Source organism: Physella acuta, unplaced genomic scaffold, assembly GCF_028476545.2.
Source record: "Physella acuta isolate Inbredline_101_S28 unplaced genomic scaffold, ASM2847654v3 ptg000677l, whole genome shotgun sequence".
NCBI classification, from domain to species: domain Eukaryota; kingdom Metazoa; phylum Mollusca; class Gastropoda; family Physidae; genus Physella; species Physella acuta.
Window position 1 is genome coordinate 947,224 of NW_026732196.1, and position 26,344 is coordinate 973,567.

General features: G+C 37.4%; 1 protein-coding gene across 1 annotated transcript in view; it reads left to right on the top strand.

Moving 5' to 3' along the window:
• The window catches only part of LOC131949200 (multiple PDZ domain protein), a 35,722-nt gene that overhangs the window by 6,237 nt on the left and 3,141 nt on the right, over nt 1–26,344 (top strand). Inside the window, exons 2-20 of the mRNA XM_059310989.1 lie at nt 2,141–2,268; nt 2,516–2,626; nt 3,329–3,442; nt 8,826–8,907; nt 9,241–9,437; nt 9,711–9,805; nt 10,454–10,520; nt 12,959–13,132; nt 16,127–16,228; nt 16,408–16,482; nt 17,201–17,333; nt 18,024–18,172; nt 18,448–18,531; nt 18,928–19,152; nt 20,089–20,205; nt 20,699–20,843; nt 24,434–24,603; nt 25,268–25,379; nt 25,944–26,052. Coding sequence (XP_059166972.1) covers nt 2,141–2,268; nt 2,516–2,626; nt 3,329–3,442; nt 8,826–8,907; nt 9,241–9,437; nt 9,711–9,805; nt 10,454–10,520; nt 12,959–13,132; nt 16,127–16,228; nt 16,408–16,482; nt 17,201–17,333; nt 18,024–18,172; nt 18,448–18,531; nt 18,928–19,152; nt 20,089–20,205; nt 20,699–20,843; nt 24,434–24,603; nt 25,268–25,379; nt 25,944–26,052 — 2,389 coding nt within the window. The remainder of the gene's footprint in view (nt 1–2,140; nt 2,269–2,515; nt 2,627–3,328; nt 3,443–8,825; nt 8,908–9,240; nt 9,438–9,710; nt 9,806–10,453; nt 10,521–12,958; nt 13,133–16,126; nt 16,229–16,407; nt 16,483–17,200; nt 17,334–18,023; nt 18,173–18,447; nt 18,532–18,927; nt 19,153–20,088; nt 20,206–20,698; nt 20,844–24,433; nt 24,604–25,267; nt 25,380–25,943; nt 26,053–26,344) is intronic.

Sequence of the window (26,344 nt, forward strand, 5' to 3'; positions counted from 1 at the left end):
GTGTTTTTGTTGACTGTAGTTAATCTGAATGTTGTGATTTGCGCTATTATGTTTTTGGAGTGTATGTAGTGTTTCACTTTTTGTAGTAGGTATTTCGCTTGCTTCACTGAACGTGTCATCTGAATCTGAATCGTAGGAATAGTAAAATGTTGTTTCAGCTGTCTGGTTGTTATTATTAGTATCTAAACTTTGCACCGTTTCTTGTTTGGCTTGGCAAAGTTCTCTCAATTTTTCTCTTTCTTTACGAATTCTTTCTGTTTCTTCTTTAAGTCCGGCAATATATGTTTCTGCTTCTCTTTGTTTCTCTGCTAACTCGGCATCTATCTTTGCATCATATTCTTCTTCAGTCAACAAGGAATCTGGATCTCCGAATACCTTGTAATCTACAATTCTATTGATCAAATCTTCCATAGCATCTGGATCATCTAGAGTTTTTACGTCAAATTCTTTAACAGTTAATAACCAGTCTCGATTTTCTGTTGTCGTGTATTGTCCAAGCCTAATAATCAATTCATCCAGAATATCTGGATCCTCAATAGTTCTTGAATTGCTTTTCACTTTGACTGTATTCTGAACATTTATATTTAGTAACGAGTTATCAATTCTACCTGACTCTTCTAGGCCTGACTTAAGCTCAGTTTTAGTGCCCACTTCGTACAATGGAGGCATTTTTAAGGGTAGTGTGGTTGAAGAAACAGACAAGAAGGAGGCAGAAAAACCGCTGGCACCAAATATCCAGCACAAGTCTAAACCCAAACGTTTAAAAAATTTTTGGAAGGTACTTATCTTTTTGGACATGTTGACTGTTTCCTTGTGTTGTTAATCCAAACTCGTTCCGGTTGAAGAAACCCGCTGTTGTGTTGAGTTGAAGAAAGCCGTACACCAGTCGTACTCCGTCATGAATAGCTGATATACGTTCTTTCCCTCACTCGACCCGCGCTCCACCAATTGTGAGGGTGGGGATTTTTATGAAGGCGGTAACGAATGTATCCAACAACACGCAGTTCAAGTTCAACTATAATTGTTCTTTATTAAAAATGATATATATGTTCAAGTTTCTACCTAACTGATCTACACTGTACTATTTATTACTACTACTGACTGTTCATACCACATGCTACCTACTACTACGACCAATCCTAACACTAACTGTTCTCTACATTCTACAATCTCACACCTTCTACCTCGCTAGCTAATCATGAACTCCTAACTGTCTACATTCCTCGGCCGTCTCTGCCACTACCTAACAACTCCTGGCCCATCGCTCTACTGACTCACGCCTCAGTGGTCAGCTGACCGTCCCATGTGACCGGTCAGCCCTGTGCGCCCATTGGCCTCTATCTGACCAACCAACTATGGTCTATAGTCTGTTTCTGCTAACCTATATCTGCTAAACATGTCTGACGTAATCTTGCGTCATCACAGTACTGTAGTACTGTTACATTGTAGGTAGGTACTGTAGCACTGTTACATTGTAGGTAGGTACTGTAGCACTGTTACATTGTAGGTAGGTACTGTAGCACTGTTATATTGTAGGTAGGTACTGTAGTACTGTTACATTGTAGGTAGGTACTGTAGTACTGTTATATTGTAGGTAGGTACTGTAGCACTGTTATATTGTAGGTAGGTACTGTAGCACTGTTATATTGTAGGTAGGTACTGTAGTACTGTTACATTGTAGGTAGGTACTGTAGTACTGTTATATTGTAGGTAGGTACTGTAGCACTGTTACATTGTAGGTAGGTACTGTAGCACTGTTATATTGTAGGTAGGTACTGTAGTACTGTTACATTGTAGGTAGGTACTGTAGTACTGTTATATTGTAGGTAGGTACTGTAGCACTGTTATATTGTATGTAGGTACTGTAGCCCTTACATTGTATGGTTCTGCAGCTTAGCAATTGTTTCATGAAGTTACAGACAAATAAGTTGTGTGTTTCCTCTTCTAAGTTATAATAAATTAAAATATAACATTGGAGATAGATTTAGATCTTAAGAAAATATCTCAAACCTCCCTAGGAAGAAAAATTCCCCGCTTTTTTATATTTGTAAGTTTTCTTTTTAAAGAAGTTTAGAAATGTAATTTCTTAAGGCCTAGTTATTTGACATGTTCCCAAAACTATGTTGTTATATTTTTACAGGTGGGAGGGTCGACATGTTCAATGTCTCGCAGGAACACTGCAACGCTGGAATTTTTATCAAGCATGTTCTACCAGACAGCCCAGCTGGTCGTAATGGAACTCTCAAGAAAGGGGACCGTATTCTTGAGGTCAGTCATAGGAACACAGAGTTGTTCATCTTGTTTTAAACTTGACCAAGAGTTTCAGTAGCTTGGGATTTGTGTGGAGTATTTGACCAGTGTCAGTCATAATACAACTGACACTCACAAGAACAATACATTTCTGATTTTAATGTTTTAAAACTTTTGTCATAAAATTGTCATGTGTCTCTAACTGAATGTGTCTCTGAATGTGTCCTATCATGTGTCTCTAACTAACTGTGTCTTGTGTCACCAGGTGAATGGCGTTGATGTCAGAAATGCAACTCATGATGAAGCAGTCGAGGTCATCCGCAACTCATCCAGTCCTATTACATTTGTTGTTCAAAGTCTTTCATATTCTTCCTGTGTAAGTTGTTCAAAGTCTTTCATATTCTTCCTGTGTAAGTTGTTCAAAGTCTTTCATATTCTTCCTGTGTAAGTTGTTCAAAGTCTTTCATATTCTTCCTGTGTAAGTTGTTCAAAGTCTGTTATATTCTTCCTGTGTAAGTTGTTCAAAGTCTTTCATATTCTTCCTGTGTAAGTTGTTCAAAGTCTTTCATATTCTTCCTGTGTAAGTTGTTCAAAGTCTTTCATATTCTTCCTGTGTAAGTTGTTCAAAGTCTTTCATATTCTTCCTGTGTAAGTTGTTCAAAGTCTTTCATATTCTTCCTGTGTAAGTTGTTCAAAGTCTTTCATATTCTTCCTGTGTAAGTTGTTCAAAGTCTTTCATATTCTTCCTGTGTAAGTTGTTCAAAGTCTTTCATATTCTTCCTGTGTAAGTTGTTCAAAGTCTTTCATATTCTTCCTGTGTAAGTTGTTCAAAGTCTTTCATATTCTTCCTGTGTAAGTTGTTCAAAGTCTTTCATATTCTTCCTGTGTAAGTTGTTCAAAGTCTTTCATATTCTTCCTGTGTCAGTTGACTAAAAGTCTTTCAGATTCTTCCTGTGTAAGTTGTTCAAAGTCTTTCATATTCTTCCTGTGTAAGTTGACTAAAAGTCTTTCATATTCTTTCTGTATAAGTTGTTCAATGAAATTAACTATGCTTTTGTCTGTCCAAATACAACCACAGCCTGGAGATCTGGAATCTTCACAGCTAAAACCTGTCCAGTCTTTTGAAGAAGCTGTTACAGTACCTGTCCATGGTTCTCTGGCTTCCTCGTCACCTGGGAGCACACCTCAGCAGGTACACACACTGTAGCACACCTCAACAGGTACATACACTGTACACACCTCAGCAGGTACACACGCTGTACACACACTGTAGCACACCTCAGCAGGTACACACACTGTACACACACCTCACCAGGTACACACACTGTAACACACCTCACCAGGTACACACACTAACACACCTCACCAGGTACACACTGTAACACACCTCACCAGGTACACACACTGTAACACACATCACCTCATACACACAGGTATTTAAACTTCACCAGGTACGTACATGAAACCTTCAAACCCTTAAACACACATTTGATAATACACCTGCCTTGTGTATCTACACATGTCTATACACATTTATATACACACATGCATACATATATCCATAATATCCTAGTATATCTCCATGCTTGCTTGCGCTGTTCTGTCTGGGCATGTTCCTAGCTCAACCAGCTCAAGAAACTGTAACATCATCCATCAGACAAAAATCAATGCAGATAGGGGGGGGGGGAGAGAGAAAAAACAGGGGGGGTGGGGTTGTGATACCAGGGTGAGGGATGGGTGGGGGTATTAGGTCCCCTTAGCTCATCTTGACGTCAGTCCACATTTAGATTGTTGTAAAGGTGTGATGAAGATGTGTGATGTGATGAAGATGTGTGATGTGATGAAGATGTGTGATGTGATGAAGATGTGTGATGTGATGAAGATGTGTGATGTGATGAAGATGTGTGATGTGATGAAGATGTGTGATGTGATGAAGATGTGTGATGTGATGAAGATGTGTGATGTGATGATGTGTTGAAGATACCTGATGTGTAGAAGTGAATCACATTTTAAGTATTTGATGGGGCAGTGTAACAGGTTTTGTTGGTGGGGGTTGGGGAGATGGGGGCAAGAAATCACTGCCAATTTCCCCATAGGCCAATAGCGTATGGAGAGACAGATGATTGGAGTAGGTATCATAGATAGACAGATGATTGGAGGAGAATGATGGAGGGACAGATGATTGGAGGAGAATGATGGAGAGACAGATGATTGGAGGAGAATGTCTGATGGAGACACAGAGGATTGGAGGAGAATGTCTGATGGAGAGAAGATTGGAGGAGAATGTCTGATGTAGAGACATATGATTGGAGGAGAAAGTCTGATAGAGAGACAGAAGATTGGAGGAGAATGTCTGAGAGACAGATGATTGGAGGAGAATGTCTGATAGAGAGACAGAAGATTGGAGGAGAATGTCTGATGGAGAGACAGATGATTGGAGGAGAATGTCTGATGGAGAGAAGATTGGAGGAGAATGTCTGATGTAGAGACAGATGATTGGAGGAGAATGTCTGATAGAGCGACAGAAGATTGGAGGAGAAAGTCTGATGGAGAGACAGATGATTGGAGGAGAATGTCTGATGGACAGAAAATTGGAGGAGAATGTCTTATAGACAGAAGATTGGAGGAGAATGTCTGATAGAGAGACAGAAGATTGGAGGAGAATGTCTGATAGACAGAAGATTGGAGAATGTCTGATAGAGAGACAGAAGATTTGAGGAGAATGTCTGATAGACAGATGATTGGAGGAGAATGTCTGATAGACAGATGATTGGAGGAGAATGTATGATAGAAGATTGGAGGAGAATGTCTGATAGAAGATTGGAGGAGAATGTCTGATGGACAGATGATTGGAGGAGAATGTCTGATAGACAGAAGATTGGAGGAGAATGTCTGATGGACAGATGATTGGAGGAGAATGTCTGATAGACAGAGGATTGGAGGAGAATGTCGGCTTTATGAAGGAGAGCGGGTGATAAGCTACTTAGTGACAAAGATGGAGTGATGCATTATGGGAAATTTGGCTGTGGGCTGGAGAAGCTAGGGGTAGAGTTTGTTGAAATAATGGGGGGGGGGAGTCGTGTCTTGGAGTGGGGGTAGGTGGGGAACTGTTTGTGAGGGTGAGGGTAGAAAGATGGAAATTGCTGTTGGGGTGGGGGTAGAAGGGGAAATTTTTGTTGGGGTAGGGGTTGAAGGCAATGGCTGAGGGTGGGGGTAGAAGGATAAAAGATGTCTCTAGGAGGAGGGAAATAAACCCATTTGAGTTAGAGAGTGGTGAGAATATGAATTTAAGGGAGTATGGATGGGAGGGTGGATGAGAGGATGGATGGGTGGATGGATGGATGGGAGGGTGGATTGATGGGTGGATGTGGAAAGAAAGAAAGTATAATGGGTTGCGGAATGGTGGAAAGAAAACAAGATATTGGTGGGGAGAGTGTAATGTGTAACAATTGTGGTGTTGAAAAAATAGTGATGGAGAGTGGTGAGAGAATGATGAATAAAATAAATGAAAGGTTAGAAGTGAAAGATTAATGGGAGGTAAGAGATGAATGGGAGGTAAGAGATGAATGGGAGGTAAGAGATGAATGGGAGGTAAGAGATGAATGGGAGGTAAGAGATGAATGGGAGGTAAGAGATGAATGGGAGGCAAGAGATGGATGGGAGGCAAGAGATGGATGGGAGGTAAGAGATGAATGGGAGGTAAGAGATGAATGGGAGGTAAGAGATGAATGGGAGGTAAGAGATGGATGGGAGGTAAGAGATGGATGGGAGGTAAGAGATGGATGGGAGGTAAGAGATGAATGGGAGGCAAGAGATGGATGGGAGGCAAGAGATGGATGGGAGGTAAGAGATGGATGGGAGGTAAGAGATGAATGGGAGGCAAGAGATGGATGGGAGGCAAGAGATGGATGGGAGGTAAGAGATGGATGGGAGGTAAGAGATGAATGGGAGGTAAGAGATGAATGGGAGGTAAGAGATGAATGGGAGGTAAGAGATGAATGGGAGGTAAGAGATGAATGGGAGGCAAGAGATGAATGGGAGGCAAGAGATGGATGGGAGGCAAGAGATGGATGGGAGGTAAGAGATGGATGGGAGGTAAGAGATGAATGGGAGGTAAGAGATGAATGGGAGGTAAGAGATGAATGGGAGGTAAGAGATGAATGGGAGGCAAGAGATGGATGGGAGGCAAGAGATGGATGGGAGGTAAGAGATGAATGGGAGGTAAGAGATGAATGGGAGGCAAGAGATGGATGGGAGGTAAGAGATGAATGGGAGGCAAGAGGTGGATGGGAGGTTGCCGGTAAGAAAGCCAACTCCCACAAGTAAGTAATGCCAGGATTGAACTGAAAGGGGAGGTAAGAGGCTACATATTAGGATATGATTTTAGCTCTTAGAGTTTTCAAATTTGACATGATCAAATCTGAAGGTTGGTTTTAAAATCTCCTTTGAAAGTTTTTACCCAGATAATTGTACCTGGCCTATATGTTTTCCAACCCTCGCATGTAAAAAAACCTTCAAGTCCATGTAAAGAAAAAATGTTTAGATAGAATACTAGAGTTTGTGGTGGGTCTAAACACGCAACAAAATGTTGTCAGCCTCTCTTTAAAACATGCTGACAGAATAGGTGTGTCAGTGTCCATTTTTTTTAAAAACCTAATACTCTATGAGCTACATTGAACTACTGTTTTAACAAAATATGAACACCCTAGTCCAGTGGTTCCCAACCTTTTTCGAGTGGCGACCCACTTTTATAAAAAGTAAGTGACCCGCGACCCCCATAGAATTAAAAAGCCGAAATTAGTATGGAAATTAATAAGCACTAAAATAAGATTTTCTAGTACACTTTCAATATGAACTACTGTTGATAACTGTTTTAATAGCATGAGTAAAATTGCATACTCTTCACTAAACCTTCGTGGTTAAGTTTTTAATTTTTAAAAAAAATTTGTAAACGCCAACCTATGTCATTATAATTATCTTAATTTTGTTGTAATCTAAGAATGGTGTTGAAAATATATTCTCGAAAAGTCAATCAATTTTACGTTTGGGTATGAATGGTGAATACTACACCAAAATTGTGTCTGCAGTTTTTCATCTTACACGGAATCATTCTGCAAATCAAAGAATTCATCTTGTAATTCATCGGGAATGCTGGCAACATCAAGGGAAGAAGTGAATGTGTAATGTGTAAAAGCAGATTCTTCTTTTTTCAGCTCAGAGAAATAGCGATGCCGTTCGTTTTCAAGAGATTCAAGATGCCCAGAAATCGCTTCTTTCAAAATTTTAATTATCTCACAATCAGATTCATCTACCACACCGCAGAGTTTCTCAAATTTACAATATTTCCAAGATTTGTTTTCTTTACCAATTTTGCAGCTTTGATAAAAATGCCCCGAGATTATCATGGAAAGTTATAATATTCGTTCATTTTCCCTGAAGCTTCAGGTTAAGCTTATCTTAATGTTCGAACAAATCTGCTAGGTATGATACTCTCTCCAACCACTCTATGTCGTTTTAAGTATACCAAAAAGTCTTGTTTCCTTTGCACTCCCAAGAACAATTTGATATCAGATTTCAATTCAAAAACACAATTTACAACATTTCGTTTGACAGCCAGCGTGCTGTAGTGTAGAAGAGCAGAACCTCGTGATCTATATTGTTTTTGCTCAGTTCTTTGAAGGCTCCAGATTTTATATAATTTACGACTTATACAAGCAATGGACTCTTGATGTCGATTGGTCAGGGCAGTGGTTAGGGAGCTAAATCTTTTCTGTTTTCTGAAAGCCCGATTTTTAGCTAAACATAGATGGCGCACCATCCGTACAAACCCCCACAGCCGTTCTAACCCATTTTAATCATCCAGTTTCAAAAAAGATATTTATTTTCTCCATGCTATCTTCACAAAAGAGCAACTCTTTTATCTTTGCTATCATCCGCATGAATATCGACACAGACCAGCAACTGCGAACACGAACTCACGTCTGTTGATTTATCAACTTGAAAAACAGACAATGGTGAAAGCTTAATTTCAATAAAAATGTGTTATTTAACATTTACGTACAGGCAGCGTTTGATGAGATTTTCTCCTGTTGTTTTTTTTTTTTTTTTTTTGCTTGGCATTTTCTAGCGCGACTTCATTTGATGCTTGCTTGCACTATTGCTGGTGAAAACTTCCTGTTCGATCAAGTCTCTGGCGTTTGCAACTAGCTTCTTATCGACGAAAGAACTCCATATATAATTATATTTTTGGTGTGTTCCGAATGACTCGTCTCAAATGACGTTTAAGTTTTGAAGATTTCATAGATTCGTGACTGAGAACAACTTTGTACATTGCGCTTTGTTTCGTCTCCATTACATTTCCAGTGATGTTAATGAAGCCGAATTTCAAAAATTCTTCTAAATATTTATGTTTTGTTTCAAATTACTAAGGTTTAGTATATCAGTTGGCGACCCCCCAGAAAGACCTTCGCGACTCCCAGGGGGGTCGCGACCCCCAGGTTGGGAACCCGTGCCCTAGTCTATATAAGCCTGGAAGTAAGTGAATTTTAGGATCAATTTTTTTTTTAACTTTCCAGAGCTTTGAACTCCCTGATAACAAACTGACTGGGGAATCTTTCAGTGACACAGAGGAGGAAGATGAATATGGCTACACAAAAAGTAAGTTGAGCAGGTTTAATATTATGATTGAAAATTATCATATGGTTTATGAAGTTGTAAGCAATTTCCAATACATTGAACTTTTAAAATTGAGACGCATAACAAGATTTTTAACACTAATAATAATTATAAGGCTTAAAAAGTATAGACTGTAATTATGTTGGAACCTTAAAAAACTTTTTTTTATAATTGAAATTTATCAGATTAATTGATAATTATGCTATTAACTATTAGTTGGGGGTTTTCTGAAGCATGAAAACATTATTTAACAGGTTTTGTCCTAAAACATAGAGCCTTTATCACGGATTACATGTGCTTACCTGTGTATTTCAGAACGGATACAGAAGAAATACAGTGACATGCCTGGCCTGGTCCAGCTGGTTGACCTTGACCGAGGCAGCGCGGCCATGGGGATGGGTCTGGCCGGCAACAAAGACCGGAGCAAGATGAGTGTGTTTGTGGCCGGCATTCAGCCAGACAGCCCCGCAGCTAATGACGGGAGAATCCAAGTCGGGGACGAGCTACTGGAGGTAACTCATGGTGGCAATGATTGGTTGCAACAATTTACTTAGTCGTTTCCCTTGGTTTTATCTGCTTCATAATGTGATGTAAAGAAGTGATTGACTTTGCACTTACATACTACGGATAAGAAAATGCTGGTGTCTAGTTTTTTTTAAATCCTGAATAATATTATAAAGGTCTTCTTTACCATGCCAATTATATTTGTTAACTTGAATACTAGTATTGATCATTAATTATATACATGGTTTTTTTTCTAATTTGTTATTTTTACACCTTAACAGGTCAATGGAATAAATTTGCATGGCCTCAGTCACCTGAATGTATCAGCTGTCATTAAAGGTGTCACCACACCTGTGGTCAAGCTAATCACACACAGGTAGGTGATCACAGGTGCTTGTCATAGGTGGGGGGGGATGTTGTCACATAAGCCAAATGGTTCTGATTACATCATCTCTTTTAGTTGTGTAAGGGAGTAATGGAGAAATGATTGTCTCCTTAGTTTTCATTAGATCCTAGTGTGTGTTTTTGTTGTAAAATTAAGTGCACTGTGTGCACCAAGATGGAAAACACTGCATAATGCTGTGAAAGAGATATAAAACAGTGCCTTGTATAAAAAAATTCTTTGACAAAAATGCATTTTGATGGAACCAAAACAATATACACTATGACTATGTTGTAAAAAATGCACTACAATGCATAAACACCATAATATTGAACTTGTTGCTATTTTGTAGTTTTTATGTTGTTGTTGCTATTTTGTAGTTTTTATGTTGTTGTTGTTGTTTGAGAGAGTGGAAATTCTGCGCCTGTAAGGGTTGATATTAGTGTTTGGGTCAAAATATATGTGCGTGAGAGGGTCACACTTTACTTGCCTGTGAGGGCTACATTTTGTGTGAGGGCTACATTTTGTGTGAGAGCTACATTTTGTGTGAGGGCTACATTTTGTGTGAGAGCTACATTTTGAGAGAGGGCTATATTGTGATTGGCCCATTGAGGTATTTATATTTACTTTCATGTCTTGCAGACGTGAAGACTTCCTTGACCACATGGCAGTGAAACCACTTCGCTATGGAGGGTCCAGTCAGTTTGATGTGAGTAGTCTAACATTTGTTTTTTTAACATCATTACGTGTATGCAAGACTTATTGAGAATCAAACTTTATTTTGTCTTAAAATTGATCTATCTGAAACATTTTAGGTACCACTAGAAGATAACACTAAAAGGTATATGATGAACTGTTCAGTTTAGGTTTATTTTGCTTTTACATGTTTTCAACAATTGAGAATTACAAGGCTTATGTTTTAAGTTCATTTGTTCCTCGATTTTATTTTCTGTGTTAATTTTTATAGTGTTAAATTTCATTTAAACAGGCTTTGTTTATTTGTTTTGTTCTTACTGCAGTACTATAGAGGCAACCATTTTCATGGTGTTCATCTGGTACTGAAAATCAGAATAAATTAATTTCTTTATCAACCTTCATCCACACTAGCCATGGTCAACACAATTTTTTACTACTGTCGAACTAGGTCAGCACACAATGTTTACTACTGTCAAACTAGGTCAACACACAATGTTTACTGCTGCCAAACTAGGTCAGCATAGAATTTTTCTCCTACTAACACAATGTTCGCTACTGTCAAACTAGGTCAGCTAAATATTTTCTCTTCTGCCTTTAAACTAGGCCATCAGACATTTTTCTCCACACCACTAAACTAGGTCACCAGACAATTTTCTCCACACCACTAAACTAGGTCACCAGACAATTTTCTCCACACCACTAAACTAGGTCACCAGACAATTTTCTCCACACCACTAAACTAAGCCATCAGACATTTTTCTCCACACCACTAAACTAGGTCACCAGACAATTTTCTCCACACCACTAAACTAGGTCACCAGACAATTTTCTCCACACCACTAAACTAGGTCACCAGACAATTTTCTCCACACCACTAAACTAAGCCATCAGACATTTTTCTCCACACCACTAAACTAGGTCACCAGACAATTTTCTCCACACCACTAAACTAAGCCATCAGACATTTTTCTCCACACCACTAAACTAGGTCACCAGACAATTTTCTCCACACCACTAAACTAGGTCACCAGACAATTTTCTCCACACCACTAAACTAGGTCACCAGACAATTTTCTCCACACCACTAAACTAAGCCATCAGACATTTTTCTCCACACCACTAAACTAGGTCACCAGACAATTTTCTCCACACCACTAAACTAGGCCACCAGACAATTTTCTCCACACCACTAAACTAAGCCATCAGACATTTTTCTCCACACCACTAAACTAGGTCACCAGACAATTTTCTCCACACCACTAAACTAGGCCATCAGACATTTTTCTCCACACCACTAAACTAGGTCACCAGACAATTTTCTCCACACCACTAAACTAGGTCACCAGACAATTTTCTCCACACCACTAAACTAGGCCATCAGACAATTTTCTCCACACCACTAAACTAGGTCACCAGACAATTTTCTCCACACCACTAAACTAGGTCACCAGACAATTTTCTCCACACCACTAAACTAAGCCATCAGACATTTTTCTCCACACCACTAAACTAAGCCATCAGACATTTTTCTCCACACCACTAAACTAGGTCACCAGACAATTTTCTCCACACCACCTAACTAGGCCACGAGACAATTTCCTCCACACCGCCAAACTAGGTCAGCACGAAATGTTCTCTTCCTTCCTCTGGCATGCTGGTATAGCGCGAGCCACTGAATGCTGGTATAGCGCGAGCCACTGATTACTCCACAGATCGATATGACGTCACCACTTCCTGTTCAGCACGGATGTTGTTTTTTGTTTTTTAGCCAAATTTGCTTTCTTAGTTTCAATTTGTTACTTTCGAGATTTGATGACCTAAAATAACTTTCTGATTGTACGGTAAATTGAAACTCCGCCTCCTGAACAACACATTGATTTTATTTTAGTCTGTGTGACTTTTGTCACGTACGTCTGTGTGACTTGTGTCACGTATGTTTGTGTGACTTTTGTCACTTATGTTTTGTGACTTTTGTCACGTATGCGTGTGTGTCTCTTGTCACGTATGCTTGTGTGATTCTTGTCACATATGTCTGTGTGACAAATGTCACATTATGTATATGTGTGATGAATGTCATCTTAATGTCATGGATGACAAATGTCACATCATGTATGTAACACAAATGTCACGTTATGTATGTGTGATACATGTTATCTTATGTCAAGGATGACAATTGTCACATCATTTCTGTATGACAATTGTCACATTATGTATGTGTGATTTGTGTCATCTTATGTAATAGATGACAAATGTCACATGTCTGTGTGACAAATGTCATATTTCTGTTTAACAAATGTCACATCAAGCCTGTATGACACATGTCATCTTATGTCATGGATGACAAATGTCACATCAAGCCTGTATGACACATGTCAACTTATGTCATGGATGGCAAATGTCACATCAAGCCTGTATGACACATGTCATGTAACCTGTGACGTCACTCCCCAGGTTCAGTCCGTCCCGCCCGTCTCCCCCCGTGGGTCTGCAGACAGCAGCCGGCGCGAGAGCTCGGCCACCTCCCACTCCCCAACGTCTGCTCCTGCAGCAACGACCCCCACCCCAGCGCCGGTCCTGCCACCCCTGACCCCTACAGATGCAGTTCAAATCATTATACTTCACAAGGTAAGACACCTCTTATATTTATCACATAGGCCTATGCCTTTACATTAATATATTTTTATGTACACTTTACATCAGAGCAACGTATTTATTGTACACTTTACAACAGAGCAACGTATTTTATGCACATTTTGCATTAGTGGAACATATTTGTATGTACACTTTCAACTGGTTGAATGAATAGTCGTGTCAATTAGTGATTAGTTGAGCATGCTTTTCGTGTACATTTTTGTATTGGCTGAACGGTTTTCGAGAAAACTTTGATTGGTTGAATAGTGTCGTGTCTAAGTTAGAGAGTGTGAACAATTGTTGTTGTATCACGATCGCTTGAATCAATCTTATAACATTACGAGGCTTCCCACGTTTTAGTTCCGGTAAATTTTGATTGGTTGTTTTCTATGCTCTATCCACGTGGTTGTTCACTCATGGTTGTATGATATCATAATGACCAGTGTTTCTTCCAGACTTTTTTCTCCGGGGGGGGGGGCGGTAGACTTTCTTCGGGGGGGGGGGGGCGAGGGCGGACACTGTTAGAAGTATATATTTTCTATATAAATTATACAAATTTCATTGCGTTCGGGGGGCCGGTAGAATTTTTTTCGCCCCCTCAAAGAGATGCCTGGAAGAAACTCTGATAATGACAGTACTGCTGTATTGACGCTGACGTGTGCTTTTGTTTAACATCAACTAAATACATGTTCAGGGGCGGTAGATACTGAATGCTGACCCCCTCTAGTTGTGGTAATTGAAGGCCTCTGTGACCAACTCGTCCTTTGGTGGAAATCAGAGTTTCTTCCGGGCATCTCTTTGGGGGGGGGGGGGCGAAGAAAGTCTACCCTCCCGAACGAAATGGAATTTATATAGAAAATATATACTCTTATCAGTGGTGGTAATTGAAGGCCTCTGTGACCAGTGACCAACCCGCCCAGTGACCAACCCGCCCAGTGACCAACCCGCCCAGTGACCAACCCGCCCAGTGACCAACCCGCCCAGTGACCAGCCCGACATGGCGCAGGCCTACATTGATTTTCCCGCGGGTTTGCGTGGGGCTGGGACGAGAGATAAATATAGATTAGCAGTGTGAAGGTATCGACTGGGTCAAGCTTGGGGTAGAAGGCCGTTAACTAAATGATATGGCCCCAACCAGGGCCCAACTAGAGCCGGACTGACCGTTAACTAAATGTCTAAGTTGTACTGCACGCCCTTCATTAAAAAAAACACGTTAATTGCATGGCTATTTAACGATAAATTACACTTTTTTTTATATATTTAACTCAAATAAATTGGCCTTCACACTTCATCCTTCCGATGTTGACAAAAGATGGTCATTAGGCCTAAATGTTAAATCAGATGTTGTTGGCTCCTAGACGTCTGAAAGGACGTGTCTAGTTGTTGGAAGAAAATCATGACGCCTGAAGAGACGTATCTAGCCTCTAGCTGTTTGAAGGCAGTTGTTTAGTAAGACATCTACTAGTGTCATCCTATCAGGTGACAAGAGACGGGTGATTGAATCAGAATAAGATAAGAGATGGTATCCGAAATAGATTAAGGCTATGGTAAAGACTGTTTATGGACTAGTTAGAGCTTAGATTTTCTAGGTTTAAAACTAGTGTTTTAGTCAGGGTTAAGGTTAGTGCTACTGTTATGAGGACTTGGTATTGATTTAATCATGCTAAAACGTAAGAACGTCGATTTTACTCCGTGTTGATCTGACAATTCTAAGACCATTTTTGGTTGGGTTGTGGCCAGTGGCGGTGAGTGACCTCAAATCCTCAGACGTGTTGGCACTGTTTTCTCCACCCTCCCTCACCCACTCCTCCCCTACCACCCACCCCCTCCCTTCCCTCACGGGAAATGTTACTTCCACCCCACCGACATTAAATACAGACGGTCCTCTCAGCAGACGACACCAAAAGAGTATCTTTATCCAAAAATCACTTTAAATTTGAAACAGTTTCTATCTCACTCCTTCACCTCACCCTATTCCACGCATCCTCACTCATACCCTCCCAATTCTCCCCCCCCCCCTAACTTGTGCCAGTCTTCACGTAAAACTTCCAAAGCCTCCATATTAAAGAAGAAGAGATCGTGAGAGAGAGAGAGAGAGTTTTCGTCGCCAAACCCCGTTCGATAAATTCAGACCCGTTCCATTTTGGCTTTTTGCGCAAGTGTGTGTGTGTGTTTGCGGGTGAGTGTGATTGTGTGTGTGTATTAAACCTAATGGGGGCGGGCCGAGGGGGTAAAGCCTCCATCATGGCCAGCTTGAACTAAACACCAAGCAAAGGGACCAGGACATACAGAGGTGTCTCCACCAACGGCCGTAGTTTGGTGGGGTTGTGTGAGCCTTTCATCCACTTGCTCGTGTGTTTTACTTATGTGTTCTTTTGCTCGTTGGAAAGATTTCTTTCATTAAAGGAATTTTTTTTTTGAAAAATGTATCTGAAAACTGGGTTGCTTTTTCTGTTATTGATTGGTTGTGGGAGATGTTTTAATGGCTCTGCTGCCGAGCTTGAAGTTTTGCCGCTGTGTGTTGAATGTGAATCTTGGTGTGTGTGATTTGTGAATCTCGGTATGTGTGATGTGTGAATCTTGATGTGTGTGATGTGTGAATGGTATGTTTGGTATGTGAATCTCGATGTGGGTGTGGTATGTGATTGTCGATGTGGGTTTGGTATGTGATTGTCGATGTTGTTGTAGAAACGTAACTACCATAATTATGGTAGCATTACATAGGACTCTGGATTGACAGAACTCATCTGTTTTTTATTGTAATCTAAAATTGGGCTTAATGAATTCGCTTTACATTTATTGTAATAATTACAAATTTGATTATTTTTTATTTTTTATTTTTTGTAAAATGTTATTGTGGTTTAAATTGCGAGTTGATGCATAGATAGAAGATATATTTTGTTGTTGTTGATGTTGTGAAGACATTGATTGCTAGGATGACCTCTTTCCCCCCGCCCCCCCCCCCCCCTTGTGTTTTCTCTCTACCAGCAAGCGTCTCAAGGCTTAGGCTTCGGCATTGAAGAGGACAACAAAAATGGCCGTAACGGGATTTATGTGAAGAGTATCACACAAGGAGGGATCGCTGATAAAGTATGTAGCAATACCCACCAGAACAATTGACTTATTTTATGGCCACACTTGTGAAAAATATTTAAATATTAGAAAAAAAATTGTTGTTGTTAGTTTTTAAATATTGATTATTCTCCTTGAAAAAATCTTTAATTACTTTCAATGTCTTGTCTACATAACATCGTATCTTAATTAAACAGGATCGCCAGTTGGAAGTGGGAGATGAGATTCTTGAAGTTGGTGAAAAATCTTTAGCTGGTTGCCATTATGAAAAGGTGGGTTGGAAGAAATTAGCAATTATGAAAAGGTGGGTTGGAAGAAATTAGCCATTATGAAAAGGTGGGTTGGAAGAAATTAGCCATTATGAAAAGGTGGGTTGGAAGAAATTAGCCATTATGAAAAGGTGGGTTGGAAGAAATTAGCAATTATGAAAAGAAAGTAGCAAAGTCTTTAAGCATTGTGGCAGAGATTTTAGAAGCTGTTGTTTTTACTTGTAACAGTGTTAGCTTTAGGGGATGTTAGAGGTGGTCTGTGAGATAAGTCTCTATTGTGTGGGTCATAATCTCTCAAATCTCTAAGAACTAAAACTAAATGTAGCAATAAAAGACTGACAAGCATCTACAAGATAAAATATAAGCTATTTGCGTCCAAAAATAGGGCACCTTTTTGTATTTAAATATGAAGTGGAGAGATACTTAGAGGGTTTAATTTTAGTTTGTCAAAATAATTTGAAATGCACTGAGAACAAAACTGGTGTTTAGTGTAAATAATGATATACATAAAGTATAAAATAGTGTAAGCGCATGTATTTTAGATTGGACATGAGGTCTTGATAAGTTCTACTCACCAATTTAAGATTATTTCTGTAACATGTGAATTTTTCCACTAGTCTATAGACACACTCTAATGTGAAATGTTCCACTAGGCTATAGACACACTTTACTCTACACAAATGTATAATCTTTCTATAACACATGTGAAATGTTCCACTAGGCTATAGACACACTTCGCTCAACACAAGGCTCTGTGCGCCTGAAGGTTCGCAAAGCTAATCAGCCCAACAACCTGGCTAGTACTGGCAATTCTGCTCACGTGCATGGGAAGATGCAACTCATCAACACACTGGGTAGGTAGAGGTTCTTTTCTTGACCAACTCAGCACACTGGGTAGGTAGAGGTTCTTTTCTTGACCAACTCACTGGGTAGGTAGAGGTTCTTTTCTTGACCAACACACTGGGTAGGTAGAGGTTCTTTTCTTGACCAACACATTGGGTAGGTAGAGGTTCTTTTCTTGACCAACACATTGGGTAGGTAGAGGTTCTTTTCTTGACCAACTCAATCAACACACTGGGTAATGTAGAGGTTCTTTTCTTGACCAACACACTGTGTAGGTAGAGGTTCTTTTCTTGACCAACACATCAACACACTGGGTAGGTAGAGGTTCTTTTCTTGACCAACTCAATCAACACACTGGGTAATGTAGAGGTTCTTTTCTTGGTCGACTCATCAACACACTGGGTAGGTAGAGGTTCTTGTCTTGACCAACACACTGGGTAGGTAGAGATTCTTTTCTTGACCAACACATCAACACACTGGGTAGGTAAAGGTTCTTTTCTCTTGACCAAGTCATCATCACTGGTTAGGTAGAGATTTTTTCTTGACCACACACCATGTTCTATTATCAACAACTTTAACATGATTATCACTGTACAGAATATTTTAACAATTAACATTATAAACAATTTGATGTATTGTAAATTATCAATATCACATTAAGCCTTAAAAGCACAGATGTAATTGTGTTTATTTGACCGCAGGTGAATCTACGACAGATCCAGGGGAATCTGAAGACACAGTTGACCCCAAAACTTGTCCCATCGTTGTAGGCAAGAGGACATTTATAGAAATAGAGAAAGGCAAAACAGGACTAGGACTTAGCATAGTTGGAGGCTCTGATACCCTGTTGGTAAGATGGGAGCTTGAACAAGTTTTATAAAAAGTTGGATGAAAACCTCTGGGGGAGGAAACAAAACAAATTTACTGTTTTTAGCATGATGAAAAATACATTTTAAATAAATGTTTTTTTTGTAACAAATGTTAAAGTATTATTTTTGGGTGAATTAAATCAGGGAGCTATAATAATTATTATGCATGAAATTTTAAAGTAGAAACATACATTCTTGACCAGGGAGCTATAATTATCCATGAAATTTTAAAGTAGAAACATACATTCTTGACCAGGGAGCTATAATTATCCATGAAGTGTATGAAGATGGTGCAGCAGCAAGAGATGGCAGGCTGTGGGCTGGGGATCAAATCCTTGAGGTGAGACATTTCTAAACTGGTCAATTTCTAATCTGGTCAATTTCTAAACTGGTCAATTTCTAATCTGGTTAATTTCTAAACTGGTCAATTTCTAAACTGAGGATTGTGTTACAAGTTTAAAGTAAATTAATATATGAGGTGGGGGGGGGGAGAGTTTTTAACATGTTCTATTAAAAAAACTATGTTGTAAATTATATCTCATCTATGCAATGTATGATAATTCCTCACCTGTCTTAACCATCTATTACTGCTAAAGATTGTTATTTTAAAACATAATTAAGAAATAATTAAATTCCATTTTATTTTATTCACAATTATACTCAAATCAGATTGCTATTTTCATAAGAAAAAAATTTCATCAATATATCTAAATTTTCTCACCATATTTTACTTAAGGTTAATGGCGAGGATTTGACAGAAGCTACCCACAACCGTGCACTCCAAGTTCTCCGCCAGACGCCGCCTGTAGTCCAGATGGCGGTGTACAGGGATGAGAGCCAAGTGAGGGAGGAAGACATCCTCAATGTCTTCACTGTGGAGCTGATGAAGCGGCCTGGCAAAGGCCTGGGTCTCAGCATTGTGGGCAAGAAAAGTGATGTCGGCATTTACATTTCTGATATTGTAAGTTGCTCAAGCAATAAATATTCTCTAGCCAACCTGCTAAGTGACAAAACAAATCCTATATTAAAGTTGCCCCCCCCCCCCCCATCTTGGGATAATGCTAAGATTTATTAAAATTTATAATTATATCAAGTGTTCCTTGCCAAACAATGTTCAGTTCAATCAAAAAGTGGTATGTCTGAATGACCTGTTCCAATAGTGCTTAAAACTGGCTTTTGATTTACATGAATATGCAAAAACTGAATTATAAATGAATTTTAAGTAAAATAAACTTGATAAAAGTTATAACATTACTTGTAAGTTACTGTTTTCTTCATAATTTCTCAAAAAAATTAGTTTAAAAGTCTTCAAAGGGGGCTTGTTTTCATAGTCATGTAATAAACCCAGCTTTGACCATTATTTGTGAGTCTTGTAATAACTCCAGGTTTAACTGTCCCATGATGGGTTAGTCTTGTAATGACTCCAGGTTTAACTGTCCCATGATGTGAGTCTTGTAAGGACTCCAGGTTTGACTGTCCCATGATGTGTCTTGTAATGACTCCAGGTTTAACTATCCAATGATGTGCTAGTCTTGTATGACTCCAGGTTTAACTGTTCCATGATGTGTCTTGTAATGACTCCAGGTTTAACTGTCCCATGATGTGAGCCTTGTAATGACTCCAGGTTTAACTGTCCCATGATGTGTTAGTTTTGTAATGACTCCAGGTTTAACTGTCCCATGATGTGTTAGTTTTGTAATGACTCCAGGTTTAACTGTCCCATGATGCATTAGTCTTGTAATGACTCCAGGTTTAACTGTCCCATGATTTGAGTCTTGTAATGACTCCAGGTTTAACTGTCCCATGATTTGAGTCTTGTAATGACTCCAGGTTTAACTGTCCCATGATTTGAGTCTTGTTATGACTCCAGGTTTAACTGTCCCATGATGTGTTTCAGGTGAAGGGTGGAGTGGCCGAGGCTGATGGTAGACTAATGCAGGGTGACCAGATTCTGGCGGTCAATGGGGAGGACATGAGGAACGCCACCCAAGAATACGCTGCTGCTGTTTTAAAGGTTTCAATTCTAAGTCTAGACATTTGTTGTTTTAAAGGTTTCAAATCTAAGCCTAGACTGTTGTTTTAAAGGTTTCAAACCTAAGGCTAGACTGTTGTTGCTTTAAAGGTTTCAAATCTAAGCCTACACTGTTGTTGTTTTAAAGGTTTCAAATCTAAGCCTAGACTTGTTAATGTTTTAAAGGTTTCAAACCTAAGGCTAGACTGTTGTTGTTTTAAAGGTTTCAAACCTAAGGCTAGACTGTTGTTGTTTTAAAGGTTTCAAATCTAAGCCTAGACTGTTGTTGTTTTGGTTTTCATGGGTTGGATTTTATTAAATTTTATTATTTTTTTCAAATAACTTCCTGTTGTTAGTTTGATTCTACTTTTAAATGAGTCTACTGTGACAATCAATAAATTATGGATATTTTTTATCATGGATAATTTTTTAGATACTTTATCTTTAAGTTGAACTTTGAGCAAGTACTGACATATGAATCCATTATTTTCTGCAGACTTTGATGGGCAAGGTTAGCTTGACAGTAGGACGCCTCAAGGCTGGATCCAAGGCTTCATCAAGGAAGAACTCTAATCATGGCACATCTCTTAAAAAGTCTGATTCTTCTGCTAGCAACAAATCTAAAGGCAGACATTCCAAGAGTAAGGGCAATTCAGCTTTCTAACTAAACATACATATATATTTTATATAGACTGCATATACATTGTAAGATTTGTTACATACCATAACTAAATAAAAATATAGATGTCATTTTCTATACAAATATTAAAATATGAAAATTGGTTGTAAAAATGTTTGTTTTCTTGAATATAGTCATCATGTTTTTAATAAATGACTTGTTCTGTACTGTTAGTGATAAATGACCGCAATTTTGTCATCAATTATGCCCGGTGTCGAAGATTTTTTCTAGTGCAATAATTCAAATACATCCAGTTTCATTAATCATTATTTAAGTACTTATTATATTGTTCCAAATTTTTACAACAAAATGAATATATTTAATTGTGTACATGTAAGTCACGAATTATTTTTGCATAATAAAAGAAAATTAGTCCACCTTAAAATTGTTGTAATGAAAGTATTCACATTGGGGAGTGTTCTCACTGTGATAAATAGAGACAGCAATCAGATTTTTTTCCTTCTCTCACGTCTGCAACCACATGGCTGCTTACTGCTTCTCTTGTTTGTCTAACTTGTTTGGTTTGGGTTTTTTAGTTTTTTTTAGGGGAGAGTCACGTTTACGAACTAATCAATTTATAACATACCTTTTTTTTTTAAAATGGTTTTTTATTTACTAAAAATGTGTTTGCATCAACATATTTTTTAATGGCTTTGACTACTAAATATTTAAACTAGCACCCTAAATTCTATTAGACAATTTTTTAAACCAGCTCCCTAAGTTTGCAAAATCAAAATTGCTTTGGCGGGTTTCACCAGCATAAAAATACCTTAGTTTGCATTCTCTTTGCAGCTTTTGTAACCTTTAATTGTTTTGTTCCCCCCAACCCTTTTAATATTTTATACAACTTTTAACCAGTGTATTTTACTTTTTATTAAAACTTTCCTCCAGTAGCATTTTATCTCTGTTTTTTTTTTTTTGTTATTAGAAATTGTGTCCATGAATTCTTGGCAATATTTCATTTTGTCAAATGACAAGTATAATGACAGAAAATATTTCTTTTCAAAATCCTTGATCAAAACCAATTATAATACTCTCTCAATAATTTTTTTAATGTGATTGTCAAGAATTTACGTTATGTTTCCCATATACTCACACTTTAATCTATTCTAGACATACCACTGAGACTTCTCCTTGTTTCAAAATCCCTTCCTTACACTTTTTATATCAAACTTTGTTAACTACCAATCAAATCCATTTTATTGTAACTGTATGTTTATACACCATAATTTCTAGTCCATACAATTTTTTTTCTTATTTTTATTTCCAACTTTCATTCAAACCCCCATTCATTTCAAAGAACTTTTTTCATCTTTTGCCAATTCAAACATCAAAATAGTTTTCAAAAATCTCACACTTTTTAGATTCTTTGTTTCACATTGTCTTAGCACTATCGTTCAATTTCACAAAATTATTGTCCACACAGAGCAACCTTAGAGCAATAAACTTTGTTGAAATCAAACCCAACAAGATCATCCCCTTACAACTTCTTGAATGACCTTGACCCCACTAGTTTGATGTGTCTAAAAGTGGAGCTTTGAGATGCCCCCTGTTTAACAATGACTTGTTTTTCCCTGTTTTTTTTTCTCACAGGTATACCCAACTCCAAAAGCTACTAAAATCCTCTGGCATTTCTAAGAGTTGTTTTTTTTTAACTTAAATAATGAGTTCTTTTAAATGGAAGAAAAAAATGCGAATTTTTGAAAATAGGGCTTATACAAAGCAAAATAATTTCCTTTCATCTATTTAATTGAAGAATTTATGTGACTGTTGAGTTGTTGTTTGAATTGAATTATGGGGATAGAAAGTATTTTGAGAAAATGTATTGCATTAGAATAGTTGAATATTTGTACACTACAATGAAAAATTCATGTTCATTTATGCAAAAAATAAATGATATTGTAAAAATTTAGTTTCAAGATTTGAATATGCTTGCAAGAGGATGTGATGAGGATTACAGAAATTAATTGAAACTTTCTTCTATTGATATCAAAGTTCTATGTCTGTAATCTGTATGAATGGCATACTTTTGATTTTTAGATACACATATTATTACCATTGTTTTAAATCTTGTTTGTGAATAGTTTTTATAGTTTTCTATGACAAGAAATAAAAAAAAGTATCGTAAAAAAAAAGTATGTACTTCTTTGATTACTTTTTTTTTTGTTTCTGAAAAGTGTCAGAACATCAGACATCGTTAGACCAATTTACTTTGTAGATAATAAAACTGTCCTTAGAGCATGAATTAAAATTGAATATTACAATCCTTGTGGTATAGTTTTATAAAGCTCTTAAGAAATGACCAGAGTGATTCAAAAAATGACTTTAAAAAACCCAAATGAGGTTTGTTATTAAAAGCTTTAGAATTTTCCAATTTTTTTAAACTTTTATTTTATTACTGTGTCTGAACTAGACATGTGTATTTCCTCATTGTTTAAATTCATTTAGGAAAGCTCATGTATGTTTTTTTTTTAATTTTGTTATGTTATTTTTTGTTTATTAGTTTTCTCAATCATAGCATGCAATGCATTGCTTTTTTTTTTAAAAGAAAGCATGTTATGTCCCTTGGTTAAATTTTAGAAGTTTGTCTTAGTTGCCTCCCCTTCCTTGCATGGGCCTACCTTAAACCCTGCACATGGATGCCTTCATATTTATTTTAATTCACATTACCACTGCTAATAAAGCTAATAATCTCGTCTCCATTTTATTTAACTAATAAAGACTTAAGAAAGATTATTCTTACCAAGCTTTACTTTTTAATGATGTCCAAACTATGTGCTGATTGTTATGAATTTATTGTTTCATTTTATTTTTTATTATGTTATTTTTTTCAAAATTTAATTTGTTACTATATTTGGTTTTATAACTGCAGGCATGATGTATTTTCCAAGTTTAAAATAAAAATCACTATATACAATTCATATATAAAACCAACAACAGCTATAGTGTTCATCAAATAAAGTGACACTATATTTTTATATTAAATACAATTTAAGAAATCTAACTACACACAAAATTTGATGTTGGAACTAAATGATGATATTCAAAACTATAGGCCCTTTTGTTTTTTAGCTGCTTTTATACATTCAGATTTAGATTTTTTTTTTTTAATTATTGCAGTAGTATCCTGAATTTCAAAATCACTTTTGCTAGTTTGTATTCATTAATACATTTCTATACTGCTACAAGTTTTATCATCAATAAATACTTAATTTCAAGCTTAAATTGCAAATCATAATTTTTTTATTTTTTTTTTTTTAAGTTTGCTTGAAACCTCTCTTATAGAAAACAAAATGTATCTTCTAAAATTATAATATAGGCTATATTCATTTCATATTATAAAATAAACAAGCAAGTTTAATTACATTTTATCAAATTTCATAATACTTGAAATTGATTGAAGTTTAAAAGGGTTAACTGCTAAAAATGTATGTGGATGTTTTATTCACATATGCTAAAAAAGATAGAAACTATAAAAACTAATTTCTCATAAACTCACCAGGGATTAACAAGTCTATTTAAGCCATGAAATCTTTATCTCGTTAACTCTAGGCCCTAGTGAAGATCCCAATCACCTGAGGATTGTAGAACTGGAGCAGGATCTCTCAGGATCATTTGGCATCAGCGTGGCAGGGGGGCTTAACAGCCCTATTGGCGACGCTCCAGTTATCATTGCCTCATTGAACCCTACAGGCCCAGCTGCTTTTTCTGGAAAATTAAGGGTCAGTCATCAGTTAACCCTTTCTTTCCTGTGATGTTTATTCATGTTTATGTGTGTTTATGTGTGAAAATTAAGGGGCAGTCATCAGTTAACCCTTTCTTTCCTGTGATGTTTCTTCATGTTTATATGTGAAAGTGAAGGATCAGTCTTTAGTTAACCCTTTCTTTCCTGCGCTATTTGTTCATGTTTATGTGTGAAAATTAAGGGGCAGTTATCAGTTAACCCTTTTTTTCCTGTGCTGTTTGTGTTTGAAGATTAAAGGTTAGCTATTCATTTACCTTATCTCTCCAGGGCTGTGCTCTTGTCTAGATGTTTTTAATCATCACTTAATTTGAACTAAATTTTATTTAAATTAAATCTATAATGGCAGACAAGGTAGACCCACAATTTATTCTAAAACTCAGTAATACAAAAAGAACACATCCATACATCTCTTTGCTTGTCTCATCTACATTTGTTTTGATTTCACATCTTAAACATTAGGCGTGTGTAATTTTCCCCATGATACTACATCTCGTAAAACAATATGTAGCCATCAGGAATTTTTCATCAACCAACACTATGATTTTTTTTTAATTATTACTTTGAGGAAATAAACATACAGTTTGTAGTTAGTGTAAGAAATGGCAAAGAAAAGTGTTTTATAAAATTGTTCATCTCATTAGGCAGGAGATAAAATCCTGAACATCAACGGCACATCTACGGAGGGTATGACACACGAGCAGGTCATCAGTACCTTGAGAGCTGCCAAAAAAGTGACACTCCATGTGGTCCAAGGTCAGCCTCCATCCCCTGTTTTTCTTGCTTCAGTCTTTATATCCCATTCGTCTGAATTTCTTTTTTACTGGTTTTTTTATTTATTTATTTCCTCTCAAATACCTGAGACAATATCTAAATACCTGAGACAATATCTAAATACCTGAGACAATATCTAAATACCTGAGACAATATCTAAATACCTGAGACAATATCTAAATACCTGAGACAATATCTAAATACCTGAGACAATATCTAAATACCTGAGTCAATATCTAAATACCTGAGACAATATCTAAATACCTGAGACAATATCTAAATACCTGAGACAATATCTAAATACCTGAGACAATATCTAAATACCTGAGACAATATCTAAATACCTGAGACAATATCTAAATACCTGAGACAATATCTAAATACCTGAGACAATATCTAAATACCCGAGACAGTATCTAAATACCTGAGACATTATCTAAATACCTGAGACAATATCTAAATACCTGAGACAATATCTATCTCAGGAAAATTGCACTACGGTACAAATTATTGCTCCTGTTTTGATGGAGTTGTTATCTTCACTAGGTGAGGCAATATCTATCACTGGCCAAAGGTCAAGACAAGTTAGTGGAGATATGAGCGACACCACGTTGAAAAATCAAAATCTTGAAATGGAAGAGCTAGAAGATGACGGGTAATTAATTGACTAATTAAGCTAAATTAATTGATTGTGTTATGCTTGTCAGAGATGGCACAATAGAGTGGGTTAACTGGGTCCTAGCTTATAAGTCTGGAATATGTCATCTACACAGGCATTCAGGCTTTCCTTGAGGAATCCTGCTTAGAACTGTACCAGACATGAGTCTGTAAAGGTGGTTGGGCAATGTATAGGCTTTTTAAATAGTGTGGCTGTAGAAAGAAATGAAACTTACTTGATATGCAGCATCAATCATCAGATCTGAAATGGGTTACTTCATTACAGCATT